The 23885-nt window shown below is 44.6% G+C and overlaps 1 protein-coding gene across 1 annotated transcript in view; it reads left to right on the forward strand.

Annotated features, from left to right (window-relative positions):
* The window catches only part of loxhd1a (lipoxygenase homology PLAT domains 1a), a gene marked incomplete at its 5' end in the record, with an annotated part of 56577 nt that extends 42151 nt beyond the window's left edge, over positions 1-14426 (forward strand). Inside the window, 5 exons of the mRNA XM_080476462.1 lie at positions 8628-8813; positions 10388-10558; positions 11241-11379; positions 12200-12355; positions 13564-14426. Coding sequence (XP_080332588.1) covers positions 8628-8813; positions 10388-10558; positions 11241-11379; positions 12200-12355; positions 13564-14044 — 1133 coding nt within the window. The 3' untranslated portion in view covers positions 14045-14426. The remainder of the gene's footprint in view (positions 1-8627; positions 8814-10387; positions 10559-11240; positions 11380-12199; positions 12356-13563) is intronic.
* Between the last annotated feature and the right edge of the window lie 9459 nt (positions 14427-23885).

Consider the following 23885-nt stretch of genomic DNA (forward strand, 5'->3'; position numbering starts at 1 on the left):
TACAACTTTTCAAAAATGCTCTGAATCTGTCTCCATGGTTAGGGTTAAGGTCAAGGTTACTTTATTAGTACCTGTGGGTAAACTTGTTTTACAGGTTTTGTGATTGCTTGGTACATCATAACAAATAAAGACACACAATAAACCAAACAAGCAGGTAATAATAATAATAATAACAATAACAATAATAATAATAATAATAAATACTACTAATAACAATAATACAAATAATATTATTAATACAAATAACAATAACAATAACAATAACAATAATAATAATAATACAAATACTACTACTACTACTAATAACAATAGTAATAATAATACAAATAATATAATAATAATAATAATAATAAGAAGAAGAATTGGTCGAGTGAGGGGAGACAGACAAGACAAGAGCTCAATGTTCCCATAGATAATTAAGATAAGATCAAAAATAGAAAAACCACAATAAAACCTTACAGAGGTAAAAAGCAGTCACTAATATAAACCAGAATAAGGACATCCAATGAAGAGCCACGATAATAAATAGCGCTAAAAATGGATAAATGGAATAAAAACAATAAAGTGTAAATTCACTGGGTCTTATTCAGTTCAGTGATGGCGACAGGAACAAAGCTGTTCTTAAAGCGGTTCGTTCTGCACCGTGGAACCAGGAACCTCCGTCCAGAGGGGAGGAGCTGGAATCGGCCTGGTAGGGGATGGAAGTCACTGTTAATGATTGATGGAGCTCCTCTGTACCTGTTTAGTGAACAGGGAGGCTGGAAAAGACTGAGACTCACTATTGAGACGACTGGACCATTTTACTATTTGGTTCAGTGAGTTTCTCTCTTTTGAAGAGTTCTGACCGAATCAGGCCACCAAGCAAAAAGATAAAACAGAGTCAATGAAGGATTGTTCTGTCAATGTGGAAAAAGAGAAGTTTCCTGAGGCAGTGGAGGCGCTGCCGGCCCTTTTTACACACCGACGAGCAATTCTCCTCAAAGTTGAGTTTCTCATCAATAATGGTCCTCAGGTATGTATATTAAGGACGTCCCGATCACACTTTTTTGCCCCCGATACTGAGCTGATTTTTCGAAATTGAGTATCGGCCGATACCGATACTTTCCCGATCCGATACTTACATTGCTATTGCAAATATACTCAACAGTCTATTTTTGGAGCAACTAAGATGTCTGAAGCAAGAAGCACTATTAGCAGAAGCTTTGTTTAGCTAGAAATTATTGTAAAACTCACTTATTGAATCAGAATTCTTCTCAGAATGACTTAAACATAAAAGCTCTTAGGCAATGTGACTTTTTTGTGAATTAAATTTCAGTTTACCTTAAAGCAGTATGAGAGGTTTGACCTGAATTGTCACAAAACATTTACATTTCAATGTGAATTATAAACACTTAATTCCACATCAAAGTGGTAAACCTGTTTGACAAAAGTATTCTGAACATAGTTCTCTCAAAAACTTAATCAGAATATCCCAGTCTCCCTTCAAACTAGAGGAACCTTCTGGGTTATTGTTTCACCATATCGCTCCCCTGTGGGGACTTATCCTTTATTTTAAAATCCTTTATTTTAAAGCCGCACCAAGTTTGCTGCTTTGGTGCGGCTTTTTCTTTAGTTGTCGTAAACTGGGGGTACATCCACACAATGCAAAAAAACGATCTTTTTCCTCCCTGGCCTTCGCCCAAAAAACCTTCCGTCCACACCTCACTATGAACACGGCTAAACACGAGGCTTCTGGGCATGTAGTACACATGCCAGGCCTTTAGGGGCGCTGTGACTCACCAAACACAATAAAAACTCAGAAGAAGAAAGACCACATAGAAATTTAGAAGTAAACTTCTGCACATAAACACATAAACTACTCTATATCACTCTAGTTTTATAGGTCTATGGCCCCGCTCCGCCTGATTCTAGCTTCTGCAGCTCGACCGGAGCTTCTAGTCCCTGATTGTTGTGGTTATTAGGGGACGTTGCGGACCGTGTTTTTGTTTTGTTTTGTTTTTTTAGATCGGCGGGGTGATCGGCTGGATTTGCCGATTCCCGATCAGTCACAAATCACCAATATCGGACATCGCTAATGTATATGAATACACCTGCTCTATTTTCTGACCTTTAATTAAAGTGACTCTGTGCCTGTCTTGTTGCTTTCTAAAGTCAATGACCATATCTTTTGTTTTTGATATGTTCAGTTGAAGGTGAGACTCTTCACAGCACTGTACAAACTCATTCATGACTGGTTCACCCTCTGAGGAGGCTGACAATAACACCGTCATCTGCATACTTGATGATAGTTCTGTTGTCATGTCTGCTCTGACACTTTTGTGTAAAGGATAAATAAAAGGGGCGACAACACACACCCTTGTGGAGAACCCTAGGAGGAGAACTCTGGGTCAGACAGAACCCATTTATTCTCACTCTTTGTGATCTTTCAGTTACAAAGTCTGACATCCAGCCCACCAAGTTATTGTAGATTCAAACTCAAGAAGAAATCAATAATTCAAAGTCTAGCAGACGTCCCTTTATTCTCTACGTCTTTAAAAATCATGTTTAGTAGCGTTAGAGTAGCGTCCTCCACTCCTCTGTTTGGCCTGAATACAAACTGCATTGATCCAGCTGGTGTTCAGTTTCCCTCAGTATCACATTCCTCACAAGTCATTTAAAGACCTTCATTACTACTGAGGTGAGGCAACACGCCTGAAGTCATTTAAAGACCTTCATTACTACTGTTGGGATTTATGGTTGGTTTTTAGCATTCAATTACTGTAAGTAATAGATTACTGAAAGTAATAAATCACTGGAAGTAATTTATGAAAATTTTTAATTATTAATGGAAGTAAACGGTCATTTACTCATTAACAACTCCTAAAGTAATTGAGTAATTACTTAAAAGTTAATAAAGTATCAAAAAGTATTTATGAAAATTTTTTAATTTTAATAAATTTGTTTTTATCTATTAATAATAAATTGGGGCACCACCAGATAAACTGGAAATAGCTAATACCAAAATATCAGTCTCGTTTATAAAAGGTTTATTTAAGTTAGTTAATATTTTTGCATAAAAATATAACAATCTTAAGTAAAAGGGAAGGTGTGAGATCCGAGCACAGACTGTTACAATTGTCAACAATAAATACACAATAATCACCAAGAATCATTCAATTCAGCTAACAGGCGTTTATTAATACAATGTATTAATTCATAAATAATTCAGAAATCATCTCATCAATCAACACATTCAAGTAGCAAACGACATCTAACACGGAGATCTAATCTATTAAACAGCAACACTATGTACAAAGAGTGTGTGTGTGTGTGAGTGTGTGTGTGTGTGTGTGTGTGTGTGTGTGTGTGTGTGTGTGTGTGTGTGTGTGTGTGTGTGTGTGTGTGTGTGTGTGTGTGTGTGTGTGTATGGTCTGGAGTGATGAGGGTGATGGGTGTAATGACCCCGAATGTTCACCAGGTGGAGGCAGACATTGGCAGGTCAGTGTGGTGACCATGACAACCGCTAGGGGTGTGCGGCGGTGCGCAGAGGGGGAGCGCAATGACTTGATGCGTCAAGAGGGATTGCGATGACCCACGCGACCACTAGGGGCGTTTGAGTCGCTCCTTCTGGGGCTAGGTGGATGTCGGGACAGGCAGTTAGAACTCTGGTGATCGAGGCGTATGTGGTCTTGCAGCACCAGATAGCAGTTGGTTCTGTCCCTTGGACCTACTTGGTGCTCTCTTTACCGTCCCAAAGCAGCAGAGACGTGTGTCCCTCTCGGTGGCTGGGATGAGAAGCAGGGACAGTTGGTTGGAAAGAAGTTTCACCAAGTTGACTTTTGGACCAACCTGGGGTTTGGAGACTTCCTGGGGTCTTTGCCTTGCTCCCTGCTGTTTTAAGGCCTGTTCATTGTTTCTGGTGTTTCTCCTCTGTCAGAGAAACTGCTGGAGGAGTTCAATGAATCTTCAGCCCAACACTACTGAGGAGAGGCAACAGGCCTGAAGTCATTCACAGTTCTAGGACGGCTGGATTTAGGCACAGGGACCAGAGAGAAGGTTCATGCTGTGTTTCCAAAGACTTGTTAAAAATGACCTGAAGTGCAGGACCGAGTTCATTGGCACATGCGCGAGGGCGGTCTCGGCCACTGATATTATCAGGACCCTGGTTTTGTTTATGTTCGCTGTGCAAAAGGCTTTTCTGACGTCGCAAAGATCAATGTTAAAGAGCTCAGTGTCCTTCAGTCACTTTTTCAAGTTCAAAATGTCCCCACTAAAATCAGAGGAATTAAAACAGCTATAAAAACCATTAGGAGCATTCGCAAAATCTTTTCCTGAATTAAAATCATTTAAGAAGGTCTGGCTGCTGCTCTGGGGATTATGAAAGCCTGCCATGGGTTTCATGCATGTCCAGGCAGAACCAAGATTGTTTGTGGCCATTTTACTTTGCTGGAGGTTTTTGTGTCTGTTTTGCCTTCAGAACATCAATTTTGAGGTCTTTTGTGGGAGACTGAAGGTGAGGGACAGCCCCTTCTTTTAAAGCCTGTTTCCTTTTGATTTAGACACGATTTGACACTTTTTGTGACCCGTGGTTAGTTATTAGGGTCCACCTGAACACACTTCCATGGTGTGATCATGTCCTTACTGATGGTCATATAGAGCTTGTGACATCCAGCAGAGCGTCCAGATGGTCTCCACAGGACTGGGTGAAAACGTCCCAGTCTGGACAGTAGAAACACTCCTGCAGGGAGAGCACAGTCCTCTGACCACATTTCAAAGTCCCTGGTCCTTGTCTTCTCCCTCTTTAGAAGAGTCTTGTAGATGGCTGGAGGTGTTCAGTTATGGTCAGTGGATCCTAAAGGAGGAAGAGGGAGGGATTTGTAGGCGTTTTTCACTGATCCATAACACAGATCTAGCATTATGTCCCGTCTGGGAGGACAGGACACATTTTGATCAAAGTTTTTCAGGGTTGATTTGAGGCAAACGTGGTTAAAATCACCCATAATAAAGTTTGGGGCATCGGGGGAGCGACTGCAGCCTCTGTGATGGTGCTGCAGGCGGAGGCATCCGGAGACCGTGGGTGGATGTAGACTGTGGGAAGGTAAAACGGGCGCAGTGACACTGATAAAAGTTCAACATCTGGGGGTGCAGATTGACTCTGAAAGTCACAGCGCTGCAGTGCGCTGCACCTCCTTGTGTTTCCCCGTCACCTCCGAGTCCCGGCCCAAACCAAGTGGAGCTCCAAGTCCGTGGCCTGCCAGGTAGGCGTCCAGGTCCTGCTCTGTCAGCCACGTCTCAGTGAAGGCCTCTACACTGCAGCCCTGAAGTCCGTCTGGAACCTCACGTTTCCCTGGAGTTCCTCCAACTTCTTCCTCAGGGGCGGAACGTTTCCCAGGATAACGGAGGGCAGGGGAGTCCGGCTGAGCTGCTGGCTCCTCGGGTGTAGTTTGACTCCTCCACCTCCGCCTCTCCCTCGTTTCCTCTTCTTCTGGTCACTCGTCCTGTTAAGATCTCTCCGGATCAGATCTGGTAGCTGTGCAGTGACGTCTTCAAACCCATTTGCAAAGTTCAGCTGCAGCAGCTCCTCACATCCCGACTCGCCTCGTAGGTAACAAGCCAAAAGTCCCATCATGGCAGAATCAAAGGAATCCATGGTGTTCTCTTCAGTCAGTGGAACATAGAGCACTTAAATACCGTCACTCGACCAACAAGTAGAACATAGGAAAATATAAAAACAGTTAAAAACAATGATGGAACAAACAGGACGCCAAGCTCTCACTGACTGCTGGTCGCTGCATGCGCCCTGTGTCATTTATTCTGGAAACAGAAAGGTTAAAAAAAAAAACTTTCAAAAACACACCACCTCCATGAAAACATCGATTTTTTTTGTTCATACTCCTCCAGAGTAGCCACACAATAAAACACGACACTGAGACCCGAGCTGAGACGTCGGGGATGCAGCATTGAAGGCTAGTAACTAGCATTTAGCCTCAGAGACGCGCTGCCTCTAATCTGTTTCCTCTCCACGCTCCTTCACAGATTGAGCCCTGGGCGGCTGCACACATTGCTCATACCAAAATCCACCACTGTATTTACCAAATTCTCCCGACTCGCCACATTCCTGACTTATGGTCGTTGTGTGTAAACACACCTTTACTCTCACACAGCATCTTTCCTGCCTGGAAGCACCAAACACACTGGGATTCAAGCCTGAACAATCAGAGTGCTCTCAGTAGGAATGCAGGAGCTCTGGCACTCCGTTGTGTCCCTGCAGTGACTCTGGAAGTGGCACTAAGCGGGGAGAGGAGAGTCAGAGCCTCTTCTATCCTCCTGAGCTTCATTATCTCAGCGAGGCGACGAGGAGCTCAGCCAGTCTGAAGTGTCCTCGCTTTGAACTGCCGCCTGTACAGTGAGTGAGGAGGCAGATGGTAGCAACTACTGTTGGAAATAAATACACACATCAATTGTGTTTGGCCCTGCTTTTACTCTGAAATATTTTTATTAAATCAAAAACCTCCATATGAAGTAATCGATGCACTTGGGGCTCATTTACAACGATTTCAAGTGAAAAGGCAAAGCGTTCGTTGGGCATCTGTTTACACGACAATGCTGCTCAGAGCCACTGAAAAAGTAATCTTTTGAAAACAACTCCCAAGTTTGAATTTTTTGGAAAATGCTTCAACTCCGTCTCTGTGGAAATGTTGCAAACACTGCTACTTACCATGGTCGTAGTGACCAGTACTTCTGCACATGCTCAGTACAGCCAATCAGAACAAAGTTTCCTCCGTGGTGTCATGACTCCCAGTTCATATTCTCCTGGACTTGGTACTTTTATTTTGACAGTCACCGTAATAACAATCCAACTTGGTAGTTTTATTTTGACAATCGTTATAATAACAATCCAACTTGGTACTTTTATTTTGACAGTCATTTTAATACCAATCCAACTTGGTACTTTTATTTTGACAGTCACCATAATAACAATCCAACTTGGTACTTTTATTTTGACTGTCAATATAATAACAATCAAACTTGGTACTTTTATTTTGACAGTCACCATAATAACAATCCAACTTGGTACTTTTATTTTGACAGTCACTATAATAACGATCAAACTTGGATCTAATACCAATCCAACTTGGTGGTGTGTCTACTAGAATGTCCGCGTTCTCCTGTTGCTAATGTTTAGAGCTCATTGTTCTTTTGGGGCTCAGTTGGTAGAGCGTGAGAATCTCAATCTCAAGGTAGAGGGTTCATGTCCCACGGCGGGCGCCACCTTCCTGGTGGTTCTTAATGGGTGCTATGTGATCTGGGTGACGGTGCTCAGACCGCCACCCCCACCACCTGGAAACAAATAAGATGGAGAAGATGGAGAAGTTGGATGGATGGATGGATGTTCTCTGCTGTGTGTGTGTGTGTGTGTGTGTGTGTGTGTGTGTGTGTGTGTGTGTGTGTGTGTGTGTGTGTGTGTGTGTGTGTGTGTGTGTGTGTGTGTGTGTGTGTGTGTGTGTGTGTGTGTGTGTGTGTGCTTGCAGCACTAAAACTAATAGCAACAATTAATGGCCAAACATAGAAACTATGTCAGCGTTTCTGTTGTTTGTACATCATTTTTCGAAACATGAAACTTTTCCGAAACCAAAACGCAACAATGATGCATTTTGACTTTAAACGATCAAACGGGGCCTGTATGTAAAAAACGTTAAATTAAGGGTTGTGAGGTTTTATTTAAAGCTGTATCTGACTTTCTACAGCTCATTCAGGCTCATAGCCTCTCAAAGTTTCTCTGTGAAAACACAAGAAGTCAAAATGTCACCATGTAAACGCAAAACTTTCCTGAAACAAAAAGGCAAAAACGATGCGTTTTCACTGGAAACGATAGAATCAGATTCAAGACCTTTATTGTCACTATACAGCTAAACAACAATACAATGGCATTATATTATGGTGGAGCGCTCTCAGTTAAAATAGAAAGGATAAAAAAATGAAAAAGTTAATTATAAATGTTAATCTAATATACTATACATAGATATATCAGACTATTTTCACCCTACAACGAGAAAATTCACTTGTTACAGCAGCATAAAGAGGTGAAAAAGAAGCAGAAAATACTATGAAATATTATAACAATATACAATTAACCAATAAGTTTGTAGAAATGTAAAAGTAAGTAAGTGTGCATAAGTATTTTAAATCTGCAGGTATGGAGGTGAAGGCACTGGAGGTGTTTCACAGTCGCAGGAATTATTTGACTGTTAAAGAATTAAAAAATACTGCACATGATTCACTTTGATGTTAAAACACCAGTAAATATGAGGAAAGATGAGGTTTTGCAATATATATTTGAAATGTGCAATAATTGTTGCAGCATTCAGTTATGCACACGGAGATGGAGCATTTTCAAAAAGTTCCGCCTTGGTAGGTTTTTTTCAAAAAGTTGTGTTTTCAGTGGCTCAGAGCACCGTTGTCATGGAAACTGACCCCCTAAATGCTGCGTGGCCTGAGTTTGTGTCGTTTCTGCGGGGAAAACCCCACAGGAAACACTTTATTGTGGAAGTGAACCAGCTCCACTCTTCCACCCCAACGCACTCTTCACTAAGGTTTTCCCAGAACTACTTCCTGTAATGCCATGTGGCGACTGTGTGTGTCGTCAGGCGCGGGCACCGACGCCAACGTGTGGATCATCGTGTTCGGAGAGAACGGCGACTCGGGGACGCTGGCGCTGAAGGAGTGCAACAAGTCCAACAAATTTGAGCGCAAGCAGTCGGACACCTTCCGCTTCCCCGACATCCTGAGCCTGGGCGAGCTCTCCAAAGTGCGCGTCTGGCACGACAACTCAGGTGGGCCTCCCAGAATTCACCACGGCGACCTTAAAAGTGAACCACGTCTGAGTCTGTAGCTCCACCTTGTGGTGGCTGCAGGCAGTGGCGTTTCTAGATGTAAATACTTGGTGGTGTTAGATTTTCAGGTGTAGCGACAGAACTGAATTCCAAAGTAAAGCGGGTGCACAACCTTTTAGCCATAACATTATAACCACCATAGAGGCGCTGATCCAGTAAAAATGTTGAGCCTGGAGATAGCAGATCAAAAAAAACAAATTCAATTAAAAAAATAAAGTCATAATAAGACTCGAACCACATCATACAATTTCAAAAAGGAAAGTTTTACCGCTCGATCACTGATAAAGCTACAGAGAAGGGATTCTTAGAACGAGTTCATCACCGTGTCACTCAATTTACCACTAGTTATCTTCAGTTCCTCAGCTAACGTAAGAGTTTCAAACTCGCAGTCGTTACTAATCAACCTGATATTTAGATTCTTAACTGTTTGTTAGCTTTAACTGCTAACAAGCTGGTATTTCTTCGACTTGCTCTGGTTCTGTGAAGCTCCGCCTCAATCAGAACCAGCCAATCAGCTCTGAGCATCTAAATGACGTTGTTAGTGGGCGGGGCTTCGGGCTTCAAGCCCCACGAGGCGTCAAAATCACCTGATCTGAATGAAGCCACAGCCTGAGCATGAACACTTTACTGCAAGCAATACACACTGCATGGTGAGAGAAAGGGGCGAGCTACACTGATGTAATACACACTGCATGGTGAGAGAGGGACGAGCTACACTAATGCAATACACACTGCATGGTGAGAGAGGGGCGAGCTACACTAAAGCAATACACACTGCATGGTGAGAGAGGGGCGAGCTACACTAATGCAATACACACTGCATGGTGAGAGAGGGACGAGCTACACTAATGCAATACACACTGCATGGTGAGAGAGGGGCGAGCTACACTAAAGCAATACACACTGCATGGTGAGAGAGGGGCGAGCTACACTAATGCAATACACACTGCATGGTGAGAGAGGGGCGAGCTACACTAATGCAATACACACTGCATGGTGAGAGAGGGGCGAGCTACACTAATGCAATACACACTGCATGGTGAGAGAGGGGCGAGCTACACTAATGCAATACACACTGCATGGGGTGAGAGAGGGGCGAGATACACTGATGCAATACACACTGCATGGTGAGAGAGGGATGAGCTACACTAATGCAATACACACTGCATGGTGAGAGAGGGGCGAGCTACACTAAAGCAATACACACTGCATGGTGAGAGAGGAGCGAGCTACACTAATGCAATACACACTAATGCTCTACATGATGCACCATCTACACTAATGCACCATCAGTGTCGATCAGGAGGAAACAACCAGCAAGAGACCAGTAACCAGGGAGGACAGTCCTCACAGTAATTCTTTGCTCTATAAGAGGAAGTTTTATTCACAGACAAGAAAATATTGTCGATAATCTTAAAGAATTAATAAAAGACTTTGCATGCAGTCCTTTATGATGACACCAGGTGGGGCTCAGCCCGCCCCTGCCCCTAATAACTAGTCACCCCTGGCTGCAGGTCCGGCTCCGGGCTGGCACCTGGAGTACATCGACGTGAAGGACGAATACCTGGACAAAACCTTCCGCTTCCCCTGCGACCGCTGGCTGGCCAAGAACGAGGAGGACGGTCAGACCATGAGGGAGCTGGCCTGCGCCAACAACGACTACCTGGACCTCAACGAGAAGACCAGTGAGACCCAGCATGTTTGGCGCTCTGTCTTCTTTTCTCCCCTTTTTCTTTTATTCTCTGGTTTCTCTTTTTCTCCCAGTTTTATTCCTTTGCACTTTTTTCCCTTTTTTTCTTTTCTCTTTTTTCTTCTTTTTTTGTCCTTCTCTCTTCTTTTCCTTTTTTCTCTATTTGTCTTATATTTTCTATATATGTTCTTTTTTTGTCCCTTATTCTTTAAACCCGTCAATTACTTTAAGTACTGATGTAAATCATCTGACGATGGAGGGCTGGAGAAAGAACTGCTCCCACGGTGCTTCTTTGTTTGGATAAAGATGTTTAATATTGAACCACAGACTGCTTGTAAATGTCTGCGGGAGAAGCCGGCTTCGAACATGCTTCTCCTGTGTGAAAGTCCTGGCTGGCTTCTGTACCGTTTAAGAAACGGCGAACATGTGAGCTACACGTTCAATCCATAAGAACCGATAAGATAAAATCAGAATAAGCACTATACATGGATCTTTGCTCAGAGGCTCCTCATCATAACGGGGTGGATCATTAACCTCGAGCCTGAATTTGAAGCGCTGCATATCTTATGATCACACAGAAGAAGGCAGCCTGAATACTACATAAGACACATGTTATATAGAAATTACACTTCAGTACAATCCACCATAACCTTGTTCCTTTGTCATTTCCTTTGAAGAATATGAAATTTGTATTAAAACCGGCAACACACCAGAAGCGGAGACCAAGGAAAATGCGTGGATCGTGCTGGAGGGGAGAAAAGGCCGATCCAAAGAATTGGTAATGGAGAACTCCTCGAAGAAGAGGAAGTTCTTACGGTAGGTACCTGCCGTAAGGTTAAAGGCCCCTTCATACTCCATAAGAATAAGAAGAAAGTTCGGCAGTGCAGGTCCTGCCGATCAAAATGACGTCATTTCCTTCGTCCAGCTCCCTCTGGCCGAAGGAATTTGTTTCAGCTGTACCAACCGTCCTGGCCGAACTATGTAGGAGCCGCTCTGCCAAAACTTCTGCTCTGCCGTGTGCTGTGCAGGCTTGTTCCAGTTCGCTCATGACTATCAGTCATATTTTAATCATATTTAGCTCGTAACATCGCTACTGTACGAGCGCCGCAGCTCATTAAAATGTCGGAGTGCAGGCTTTTACATGATACACCTGAACGCATCACGAAAAGCTGTCAGCTCCTGCAGTTAATACCGGACCAACAACTCTCTCTTTTATTACTGAACAGTTCAGAGGAATGTATTTCTGAAAGCACTGGAGGCAGGATATAAACTGTACAGTTGAAAAGTTTAAACGCCGCATCACAGACGTGTGGCTGCTGCGAGGGGGCGTGGCCTGGGAGTTCGGCAGCTTCTTATCGGAGTATGAACAGCTGGCTGACGTCACTGCCCAATTTTCTTCTTGTTCCTATGGGTTCAAAAAGGGAGGATGAATGGGCCGTAACTCCGGCAGCTGCACCTCGTCTGCATGAGAAAGTTACTCTGATTATGATAATCAACACGGCGGCTTCCTGCTGGAAACTCATTCTGACTCCCAACAAAGTGACTGTGTGTGTGTGTGTGTGTGTGTGTGTGTGTGTGTGTGTGTGTGTGTGTGTGTGTGTGTGTGTGTGTGTGTGTGTGTGTGTGTGTGTTTCAGGGGGAGCGTCGACAGGTTTGAGTTTTCCTCCAGGAATGTGGGCGACATCGCCGGTATTTGTCTGGGTCACACCCCGAAGGACGGCAAGAAGGTGAAGGGAGAAGTTCACTGGTTGGTGGAGGAAGTGGTCGTCACCGAGAGAGAACTGGGAAACAAGTGAGACCTCCACCCACACTCAGACCCCGTCACCACCGCAAAACAAAACGCAGAGTTTCTGCGTTGCTGTTTCAGGAGAGTTTGGCGTTTACATGGAAACGGAGGAAATGCTGAAACATGTAGAACAACTATTTATTACTACTATTTATTATTACATTTTCAAAGAATAGCATCTCTACAGACATGGAGTATGAACGTTTTTGAAAGGTTACGTTCTCTCCTGTTTACACAGAGACAAAATTAGAGTGTTTTAGAAAAGTTGCGATAGTTTGCGAAACATTGCGTTTCCATGGAGACGGAGACGGAGCATTTCCTCCTGTATCCATGGAGACAGAGTTTCAGCATTTCCAAAAAATAGTGTTTTCTCGTGTTTACACGGAGTCTGGGCATTCCCAAAAAGTTAAGATTTTCCTCCGTTTCCATGAAGACCGACTCAGAGTATTTTGAAAGAGTTTCATTTTCCGTGGCTCTGAGCACCGTTGTCATGGAAACCGACGCCTAAAACACTTGTGAAAAGCGGGGCCTGGGCGACTCTCCTCCAGCAATCGTTCCGTTGCTCTCTCATCACTTCTTTCTCATCACTTCCTGTCATTTTCTCATCACTTCCTGTCGCTCTCTCATCACTTCCTGTCATTCTCTCATCACTTCTTTCTCATCATTTCCTGACATTTTCTCATCACTTCATTCTGTCATCACTTCCTGTTATTCTCTCATTACTTCCTGTTGTTCTCTCATCACTTTATTCTGTCATCACTTCCTGTCATTCTCTCATCACTTCTTTCTAATCACTTCCTGTTATTCTCTCATTACTTCCTGTTGTTCTCTCATCACTTTATTCTGTCATCACTTCCTGTCATTCTCTCATTACTTCCTGTCGTTCTCTCATCACTTTATTCTGTCATCACTTCCTGTCATTCTCTCATCACTTCTTTCTAATCACTTCCTGTTATTCTCTCATTACTTCCTGTCGTTCTCTCATCACTTCATTCTCTCACCACTTCCTGTCATTCTCACATCACTTCGTTCTGTCATCACTTCCTGTTATTCTCTCATTACTTCCTGTCATTCTCTCATTACTTCCTGTCGTTCTCTCATCACTTTATTCTCTCATCACTTGCTGTCGTTCTCTCATCACTTCATTCTGTCATCACTTCCTGTCGTTCTCTCATTACATCCTGTGGTTCTCCTGACACTGGTTTCTCCACCAGGTACATCTTCAGCTGCCGGGCTCTCGTCCTGCTCTCCCCTAAGAGGGACGACTTTCTGACGGTCGAGTGCACCAAGACCATCGAGAGCTTCGCCAGCAAAGCCCGGAGCCTTGTCCCCGTCAAGTATGAGATCATCGTCATCACGGGCGACGAGAAGGGCGCCGGGACGGACGCCAACGTCTTCGTCACCATCTACGGCACCAATGGCGACTCGGGCCGCCGCCAGCTGCGGCAGAAGTTCCGGAACCTGTTTGAGCGCGAGCAGACGGACCGCTTCCTGCTGGAGATGCTGGACATGGGGGAGCTGCAGAAGGTCCGGGTGGAGCACGACAATGCCGGCCTTAGCCCCGGCTGGCTGCTGGACCGGGTGGAGGTCACCAACACCGCCAACGGCGTCACCACCATCTTCCTCTGCAGCAAGTGGCTGGACACCAAGCGGGCCGACGGCCGCATCCAGAGGGTCCTCTACCCCAAATACTGAGGAGGTCAGCTCCACCCTGTGGCCAGAGAGCGAGACGGAGGTCAACTCCACCATGATTCCAGAGAGAGAGAGAGATGGAGGTCAGCTCCACCATGATTCCAGAGAGAGAGAGAGAGAGATGGAGGTCAGCTCCACCAGAATTCCAGAGAGAGAGATGGAGGTCAGCTCCACCATGAGACCGGGGAGGTGGAGGTCAGCTCAGGGTGGGACGCAGAACAGGATGTTTTTATCATGAGATATTAATATTTTACCCTGGAAAGATGAAGATTTGGTGTTTGAGGTCAGGAGAATCAAAACGTGCCATTTCTTTTTACAGTTGATTCGTCAGGACGGTTTGTTACCGCAAACATTTTCTAAGCAATTAAACTGTTTTGTAAAACTCAAACTGACTGGTTGCTTTACTGTGACGTTGGAATTTTATTTTAAACAATCGATTCACTGGAGCCACGTTTACACCGGAAAACACTTTGTTTGTATTTCAATACAACATAAACATCAACAATAAACAACACAAACATTCTAGTGGACAGACCACCAAGTTGGATTGTTATTATGGTGACTGTCAAAATAAAACCACCAAGTTGGATTGTTATTATGGTGACTGTCAAAATAAAAAAGAACCAAGTTGGATTGTTATTATGGTGACTGTCAAAATAAAACCACCAAGTTGGATTATTATTATGGTGACTGTCAAAATAAAACCACCATGTTGGATTGTTATTATGGTGACTGTCAAAATAAAAACCACCAAGTTGGATTGTTATTATGGTGACTGTCAAAATAAACCCACCAAGTTGGATTGTTATTATGGTGACTGTCAAAATAAAAACCTCCAAGTTGGATTGTTATTATTGTGACTGTCAAAATAAAACCACCAAGTTGGATTGCTATTATGGTGACTGTCAAAATAAAACTACCAAGTTGGATTGCTATTATGGTGACTGTCAAAATAAAACTGAAGATTTACTGAATTTATTTCACACTCTTCCACTGTTTAGTCCCTGGGGGACTGTCTGGACATTTACAAAACGTTGGGATTTCCCGGTTCCTGTCAGGTGTGGTGGTGTGAAGGATTCAAGCGCCGACAGGATGAGGAAGGATAGTTGTGAAAGGATTGATTGAGCGGTTTCTTCAGCGGATCGGTAATCCTCGGAGAGCGGCGTGGAAGCGGAGGTGAGCGTCGATGAGACGCCATCTTCCCAGCAGGACAGAGCGGCACACACAGGCCTGAACTACGAACCCTGATCAACATACCAGGATCTCTGTGTTTCCTGAGGACTGTACTACGAAGCTGGACTTTCTCTAATCTAGATAACTTCAGGATTAACTCTGGTTTTCTCTAATCCAGGTAACTTCAGGATTAACTCTGCTTTTCTCTTATCCAGGTAACTTCAGGATTAACCCTGGTTTTCTCTTATCCAGATAACGTCAGGATTAACTCTGGTTTTCTGTACTACGACTCTCACTCCCTTCTCACCAGGATAAATCACCATGGTATCTGGTGCTGAAAGTCTAACGGCCCCGGAGCAGGTTATGTTCTGGATAAGAGGTCAGAGCTCCGCCTCCTGACGAATCAGATCTCTTGGGAAATGCCCCACCCATTCTTAAATGATGGTGATTGGTGGACGGGTTCAGGGCTGAGCAGCAGCAGCAGAGAGGAGATGATAAATTAATTCAGAACAATCTTCTTGACATAATAAAATAAATCCTGGTCTCTGAGGCTCTGAAGGAGGTTCTTGTTCTTGACTTGTTCCAGGTCTGTTAATCTGGAATAATGAGGTGAATGATCACACCTGACAGAACTGCAGAACCATGAATTTATGGAACCAGAACTACTCCTGTCGTCATGGTGATGAATTAATATTCCAACACAAAACACAAGAGAAACTCCGCCTCAGAACAAGTGATGGAGAATCTAAAGTAAAAGAAGATCAGTGAGGAAGTTCAGCCTGGAACCTTTCTGCTGGAATAAAGTGAAACTGAGTGATCACAGTGCTGTTCCTTTATATCACTGATGAATTAATCTGCTCTAATCTCACCAAGTCAGGATTAACAAGTCAGGAAGGTTCTGGCTTTGGCTGCAGCAGCAGTGTTGCTTTGAGCTGCTGGATGTGTTTGAATTCTTCATAATCTCAGAGATTAACTGCTCCTTCAGTAATCTGTAAACTGCTCTGTAGAGTTTCTCCCTGTGTGATTGGTCAGACGCTGCTAACTCCGCCCCTTTCATGTGAACATGCACACCTGGTCTGGGTTGAACTAGTGAGTTGATAACCTGCTTGGTAGTAACGGTGATCAGGATTCCACACGTCTGGATATGTTGATCAGGGTTCGTGGTCCTCTGGACTGTATGATGATAACAGTGTTCTGAATATTATGAAGTTAGGTTTGAAAATGTAGAGCAGTATATATAATATTTTGCCAGTAGTGAGATCAGGTTCATCACAAAGGATTTTTTTGGATGGATATTTTTTTCATAAATACCAAAAATAACATCTCCATGTCCATCTTGCGCTGTCCAGTCACAAACCAACATGTCGTTCCAGAATATTTGAGTATTTGAGAAACACATGGCTGATGGAGTCTTCAGTGTTATGACAGTGGCATGGTAGAATTATATTTTCTGACATAATGAGGTGCTTATACTCCGTTAAAATGTATTTGATGTACTCTTTGAGTGACTGACCAAACTGCCTGAATGACAGCTGTATTATACTCTGTTATCATGTTTTTCTGTTTCCTGGCTTTAAACTAGCAAACACTCCTTTCACTCCCTTTCCCTTTTGAATACTTCCAGCCCCTCGTTCTCTGCTCGATTACTTCGCAAAAGTAGAAAAGAGTCGTGGACTTTGGACACACAAACTAAGGCGGACTCATCCGTGACTCTGTTTTTGGTGTGTCTCCTGAGGCCTCAATAAGATTCTTCAGACGGAAAAGCCTTGCTCAACGGCAGCAAGATCAAATCTACCACAACTGTTTGTTGGAGAATTGGAGAACGAGCACTTGATGACATGGTGGCTGTCATGGCTGGATGATGGACCCTGAAACTGAGGAGGAGGAGGAGGAGGTGGAGGAGGTGGAGGAGGAGGAGGAGGAGGAGGAGGAAGAGGAGGAGGTGGAGGAGGAAGAGGAGGTGGAGGAGGAAGAGGAGGTGGAAGAAGGAAGAGGAGGAGGAAGAGGAGGAGGAGGAGGAGGAAGAGGAGGAGGAGGAGGAGGAGGAGGAGGAGGAGGAGGAGGTGGAAGAAGGAAGAAGAGGAGAAGGAGGAGGAGGAGGTGGAGGTGGAGGAGGAAGAGGAGGTGGAAGAAGGAAGAGGAGGAGGAGGAGGATGAGGTGGAGAAGGAGGAGGAGGAGGAGGAGGAGGAGGAGGAGGAGGAGGAGGAGGAGGAGGAGGAGGAGGAGGAGGAAGAGGTGGAGGAGGAGGAGGAGGAGGAGGATGAGGAGGAGGAAGAGGAGGTGGAAGAAGGAAGAGGAGGAGGAGGAGGAGGATGAGGTGGAGAAGGAGGAGGAGGAGGAGGAGGAAGAGGTGGAGGAGGAGGAGGAGGAGGAGGAGGAGGAACCTGTTTCCTCTCTGGTTCAGCAGGAAGGTGATCTGATATTTTATATGAAGATCTAAACTTTAGAACATTATAATAAAATAGTACCTTTTCTGTCACATACATGCTGTGTATATTACAGTGTATTGAACCATGTATAGAACTGTGTATAGTACTGTAGGGATTTCTTACCTCATAATAATCACTAGGTACCATGTATGTAGTTTTTGGTAGTTTGGCTTTCGATAATAATTAATAATTATCATAGATAATTATGAGTAATATTATTGAACATGTAATCTGATCTGTATCAGATACCTCGGAGCTCCACCTGTTTACAAGGAAATGATAAGCAGTTCAGTTCTATCAGTCTCACAAGATGTACTAAACAGTTAATTAAGAATTTGAACGACTAGTTAAATGAATTACAACTACCACAATTAACAATAAAGCTTGAAGGATTTTGGAGTTCTTGACACAGAAGAGTCGACATTTCATTTACCTTTGTGCTCATTAATAATACAGCAAGTCTGATTCCAAAAAATATATTTATTTACAATGAAAACAAATAAAACACATCCTAACTACCTATATACTGCTTGGTGTGTGTGTGTGTGTGTGTGTGTGTGTGTGTGTGTGTGTGTGTGTGTGTGTGTGTGTGTGTGTGTGTGTGTGTGTGTGTGTGTGTGTGTGTGTAGCGAGAGAGAGAGAAAGAGGTGGACGGAGTGTGTGCGATGTGTGATGGAAGTACAAAACAAGATGGCGGATCCCAATAAACTACATTCCAAATGGAAGGCTGTCCTCAGTCTCCACCAGGTGATGGAGAACAAAGAGAAGCTCGTCTTTAGCGTTACTTCCTGAGTGTCTCTGTTTAAGGAACATTTCTAATTCTGGTAACTAGTAATTAGTTACTGTGTGATGTTGTCTTTGATGTGAAATGTGTAGGTTGGTAGTTAACTAGTTAGTGAAGCAAAGATCAGCATGCGGACCCTGTGTGTGTGTGTGGCAGAGCTAACGCTGGTTTACAGGTTGATAATTACTGATATCATGATCAATACAACTCAATCACTGTAATAGAATCTAATATTATGATCAATACAACTCAATCACTGTAATAGAATCAGCATATCTTCATAAAGGTAAACATCTAGACAGTGCATCAGGATGAACTAATCTCAGGTAATCCCAGTTGGTTGTTCCTTCACGTCTCTGAAGAAGGAGTTTGGTTGTTTTCCAGGCTGAGAGAAGCTGCTGCTCCTGGAGCTCCTCCTGCTAACTGTGGTTGGCTGAGTTCTGCAGGAGGAGGAGAAGAACAAGGTGATGATTCAGGAGAAGAACAAGGTGATGGTTCAGGAGGAGAAGAAGACCAAGGTGATGATTCAGGAGAAGAAGACCAAGGTGTTGGTTCAGGAGGAGAAGAAGACTAAGGTGATGTTTCAGGAGAAGAAGACCAAGGTGATGGTTCAGGAGAGGAAGACCAAGGTGATGGTTTAGGAGGAGAAGAAGACCAAGGTGATGATTCAGGAGAAGAAGACCAAGGTGTTGGTTCAGGAGGAGAAGAAGACTAAGGTGATGTTTCAGGAGGAGAAGAAGACCAAGGTGATGTTTCAGGAGGAGAAGAAGACCAAGGTGTTGGTTCAGGAGGAGAAGAAGACCAAATTGTTGGTTCAGGAGGAGAAGAACAAGGTGATGTTTCAGGAGGAGAAGAAGACCAAGGTGTTGGTTCAGGAGGAGAAGAAGACCAAGGTGATGTTTCAGGAGGAGAAGAAGACCAAGGTGTTGGTTCAGGAGGAGAAGAAGACTAAGGTGATGATTCAGGAGAAGAAGACCAAGGTGAGGGTTCTGGAGGAGAAGACCAAGGTGATGGTTCAGGAGAAGAAGAAGACCAAGGTGATGATTCAGGAGAAGAAGACCAAGGTGATGGTTCAGGAGAGGAAGACCAAGGTGATGGTTCAGGAGGAGAAGAAGACCAAGGTGATGATTCAGGAGAAGAAGACCAAGGTGATGGTTCAGGAGAAGAAGACAAGGGTGATGATTCAGGAGAAGAAGACCAAGGTGATGGTTCAGGAGAGGAAGACCAAGGTGATGGTTAAGGAGGAGAAGACCAAGGTGATGATTCAGGAGAAGAAGACCAAGGTGATAGTTCAGGAGGAGAAGAAGACCAAGGTGATGATTCAGGAGAAGAAGACCAAGGTGATGGTTCAGGAGAAGAAGACCAAGGTGATGATTCAGGAGGAGAAGAAGACCAAGTTTATGGTTCAGGAGGAGAAGAAGACCAAGTTGATGGTTCAGGAAAAGAAGACCAACGTGATGGTTCAGGAGGAGAAGAAGACCAAGGTGATGATTGAGGAGAAGAAGACCAAGGTGATGGTTCAGGAGGAGAAGACCAAGGTGATGGTTCAGGAGAAGACCAAGGTGATTGTTCAGGAGGAGAAGAGGACCAAGGTGATGATTCAGGAGAAGAAGACCAAGGTCATTATTCAGGAGAAGAGCAGCAGCAGGAAGTAGTGACAGGAACCACAAGACCAAGGAGGACCTTGGGAAAAGAGGAGAAGCAGAAGCTGTCAAGGGAGATCAGCAACACAATCCTGGCTCAGGCCAAACAAAGGTTCTCCTTCAGCGACCACCGTGTGAGCACCACACTGATCCAGGCAGAGAGGTTGGAGCAGCACTGCCATACATTTCCTATCGAGGCTCTGAATGCCACTGTGAGGACATATCCCATACTGAGCAATGCAAAGCTCAGGACAGAACTGTCTCTCATCTGTGGGGATCCAGAGTTCAAGGGCTGCTGTGGTGCTCTGGCTCTGCACCAGGTTCTGCAGAGATACAACCTCCAAGAGACCTTTTCTGAGACTGTTGCTCTGTTGAACATTCTCATTACGACTCCAATTACGACGGCTGAGGCTGAGCAGTGTTTCTCAACACCGAAGAGAATCAAGACGTTCCTGCGCAATGCAATGGGCCAGGAGCGTCTGAATGCCCTGGTCATGTTCTCCATGGAGAGGGAGCAGGTCAGGAAAATGCCTGATTTCAATGGGAGGTTAGTGACCACTTTGCTGCTCTGAAGGAGAGACCAGCACAATTTCAATACAAGTAATGTAGTGACGCTGTCATTCTTAGTCTCTGTCACACGCACACACCCGCATGCACGCACGCACGCACGCACGCACGCACGCTACTAACTAATGATGTTGGTTTTTAATAGTTATCTTTTCATTCAAGAGTCATGTTCTCTAGTCATGTGTAAATATATGTAGATAGATGGATAAAGACAGAGAGATCAACAGACTGTAAATGATTGTTTATGACTGTAAAATATAGAACTGAACATTTCTCTGTTTCATTTGATAAACAATGTAATGTTGCTTTAAAGAAGAAATTGTCTCGGATGAATTTCAACAATTATGAGGTCTATGAGGAAGACATAAAACAAAAAGAATGACACACTACCAATTCAGTAAGTCATTAACACATGTATGAATAAAGTATATACATGTAATAATTCAAGCATCAAAAACAATCCTCACTCCCATCCTCATCTGGAGGAGTTCCTCTTCTCCACTGGACCAGGCTTCAGGTTCCTCAGTAGTCCTGGGTTCAAATAGTGCATGGTGTTAGTTTTAATCGACAGCATCCTCCAGTAGAACCAATAGAACCAGTAGAACCTCCAGTAGAACTAGTAGAACCTCCAGTATGATGGGTAGAACACTTTAGTGCAACTGAGACAAAACACTATGGCCAGTACTACCTTGAGCTCTCAGTCAAGTTAAATAGTTTTAAACAGGATCTTTCCCCTCAGCAACAAATATAAATGTACATGAACACTGTTAGATTTACACTAAAACAATTATATCTCATGAAAACCTCAGAACAAATGTTTAAGTCAGCGTGATCTTGAAATATCAACCTCATAACAACAATTTAAACAACAATATTCTCGCCTAAAACACTCTTAAAACTACACTCTGTTAAACAATGATATTATATTTCAGATTTTTCACTCACCGTTGTGTGTTTCCTCCTCCGGGATCTCCTCAGCTTCTCCTGCCAAATGCATTATGGGTAAATTAGCTTCCCAAGACTGCACAGGTCCGTTTTGATGCATCCTCAATAAAGTTTGCGGAGCGAGGATACATCCGGGTATTCCATGTGTACTCGGTGAGAAACGGCCTAAGAATTGGAACAGTACTTGGTCTCACACTGATGACGTTTCAGGAGTACACGAGAGCACAAGTATGGACGAGTATAGGTATTGGAAAACATCCTCAGTCTCGAGGGGACGAATGTACCGAATGGAGCATATTAGCAGCTAATATGTGACTCCCCAGCATGCTGGGATGAAGTCTGTCAGGAGGAAGAAGGAGGGACGGTTCCAGAACAAGTTAAAGTTATCAACAAAACCTATATTGTGGTTCTGCAGGCGGAAGTCAGAAACGTGTTCAGGCTTAAAATTCTACTGAAGCGAGCCGAGCCTTGACCAAGTGTGGGAATGGGACCGGAGATAAAAACAGACTTTCCATAGTTACTTCAAAACTTAAAAAGCTCATTAAAGTCCTTCTTAGTCACTTCGGATTGCCGGTGGGTCGTATCATTAGTACCTACATGGACTAGATCTCAGTGGATGGAGGGGTGAAGAGAGCGTAAAAGCTCCGGGAGTTTACCAAGGATCACCGGGACCGTGGCTCCGGGGGGACAGTGTGTGATGGTGTTGAAGAAGAGGATGTTTCTAGTGATGGAATCTCCTATCATTAATGTTGTTAGAGAGAAGAGAGGACGAGGAGACGGCCGGGCAGCTGGTTCTGTGGTGAGGCTGTGACGGTGACGGGAGCGGAGCGGGGCGGACTGCCGGAGTGTCTCATCACGGCTTCCTGCAGGAGTGTCTCATCACGGCTTCCTGCTGGAGTCTGTGGCGAGAAGCGGAGGTCTTCTGATGGGAAGAGGGTCGCTGGTCTGGCTGTCCAGAGGAGAGGGAGGTCGCTCCAGCGCTGTTACCCTCCGGCGATGAAGAAGATGTGGCTGTTGGGGGCGCAGGAGCCAGTGGAGCGTAATAGTTGGACAGACTAAGTCCGGGAGGTGAGCCCGCTACACCCGAGCATCCCTTACGACCACGGATTACCACCTCCGACCATGGAGGCTGATGGCTGGGGGTGGAGCAGCAGGAGGAGTGAGGACAGGTGGCGGGATCCCACCAACTGTGTCCTGAAGGTCCTGAACGGTGGCGTTGAACGAGGACAGCTGTTTGGACTGGTCCACAGCTACCTCCATGAAGCTGGACAACATGACGTCCTTCTTCTCCTGTTCTCTGGAGAGCCGTCAAAGATCATCTTTAAGGTCAGTGATCGTTTGATTAACTGTTTGGAGTAAAATATGATCCTCAGAAGACAGGCTTTATTAGGATGGTGCTTATCAAAGTAAAAAAGTAAAAAGTAAAAGGGGGGGGGGGGGGGGGGTACAGAGCTGAAGGTGAGGGTGTCTGTTCGGGCTTGTAACCTCACCTCCTGCCGGATCGGGCATCGTCTCTGCACCCCCGAGTCTGATCCGATGAGTCCAGAATAATCTGATAGGTCCGGAAAAATCTAAATTGCATTTGTTTGCTGCTCTGCTGCTCTGCTGGTCTGCACAAAGACAAAGACAAAGACAAAGACAAAGACAAAGACAAAGACAAAGACAAAGACAAAGACAAAGACAAAGACAAAGACAATGGACAAAGACACAAAGGCACAAAGGCACAAAGAGGGTGGCGCACATGCTCTGCTCTGCTGCCCATCATCAGAATAGTTGCCCCCCCTGAGAAACATTTCAGGAGCCGCCACTGTACAGGAGGAGAAGAAGACCAAGTTGATGGTTCAGGAGGAGAAGAAGACCAAGTTGATGGTTCAGGAGAGTCTTTCTTTGCAGCCTCCTGGTTGTTCCCTTGTCCAGACCAGAGGATCTGTTCGCTCAGGTCTGTGGTACTTTTCCTGCTTGTTGAGGAAAAAGCACAAAGAGGTTCTGTGAGGTGTCGTTTCCTGGTCTCGTCCTGGAGGAGTAGCTGGGAAGAGCAGCCGGGAGGAGCATCTGGGAGGAGCTATGGTCGGGAGGAGCTGTGGTCGGGAGGAGCAACTGGGAGGAGCTGTGGTCGGGAGGAGCAGCTGGGAGGAGCAGCTGGGAGAAGCTGTGGTTGGGAGGAGCATCTGGGAGGAGCTGTGGTCGGGAGGAGCATCTGGGAGGAGCTGTGGTTGGGAGGAGCAGTTGGAAGGAGCATCTGGGAGGAGCTGTGGTTGGGAGGAGCAGTTGGGAGGAGCATCTGGGAGGAGCTGTGGTTGGG

Source organism: Lipophrys pholis, assembly GCF_963383615.2.
Source record: "Lipophrys pholis genome assembly, chromosome: 12".
Classification (NCBI taxonomy): domain Eukaryota; kingdom Metazoa; phylum Chordata; class Actinopteri; order Blenniiformes; family Blenniidae; genus Lipophrys; species Lipophrys pholis.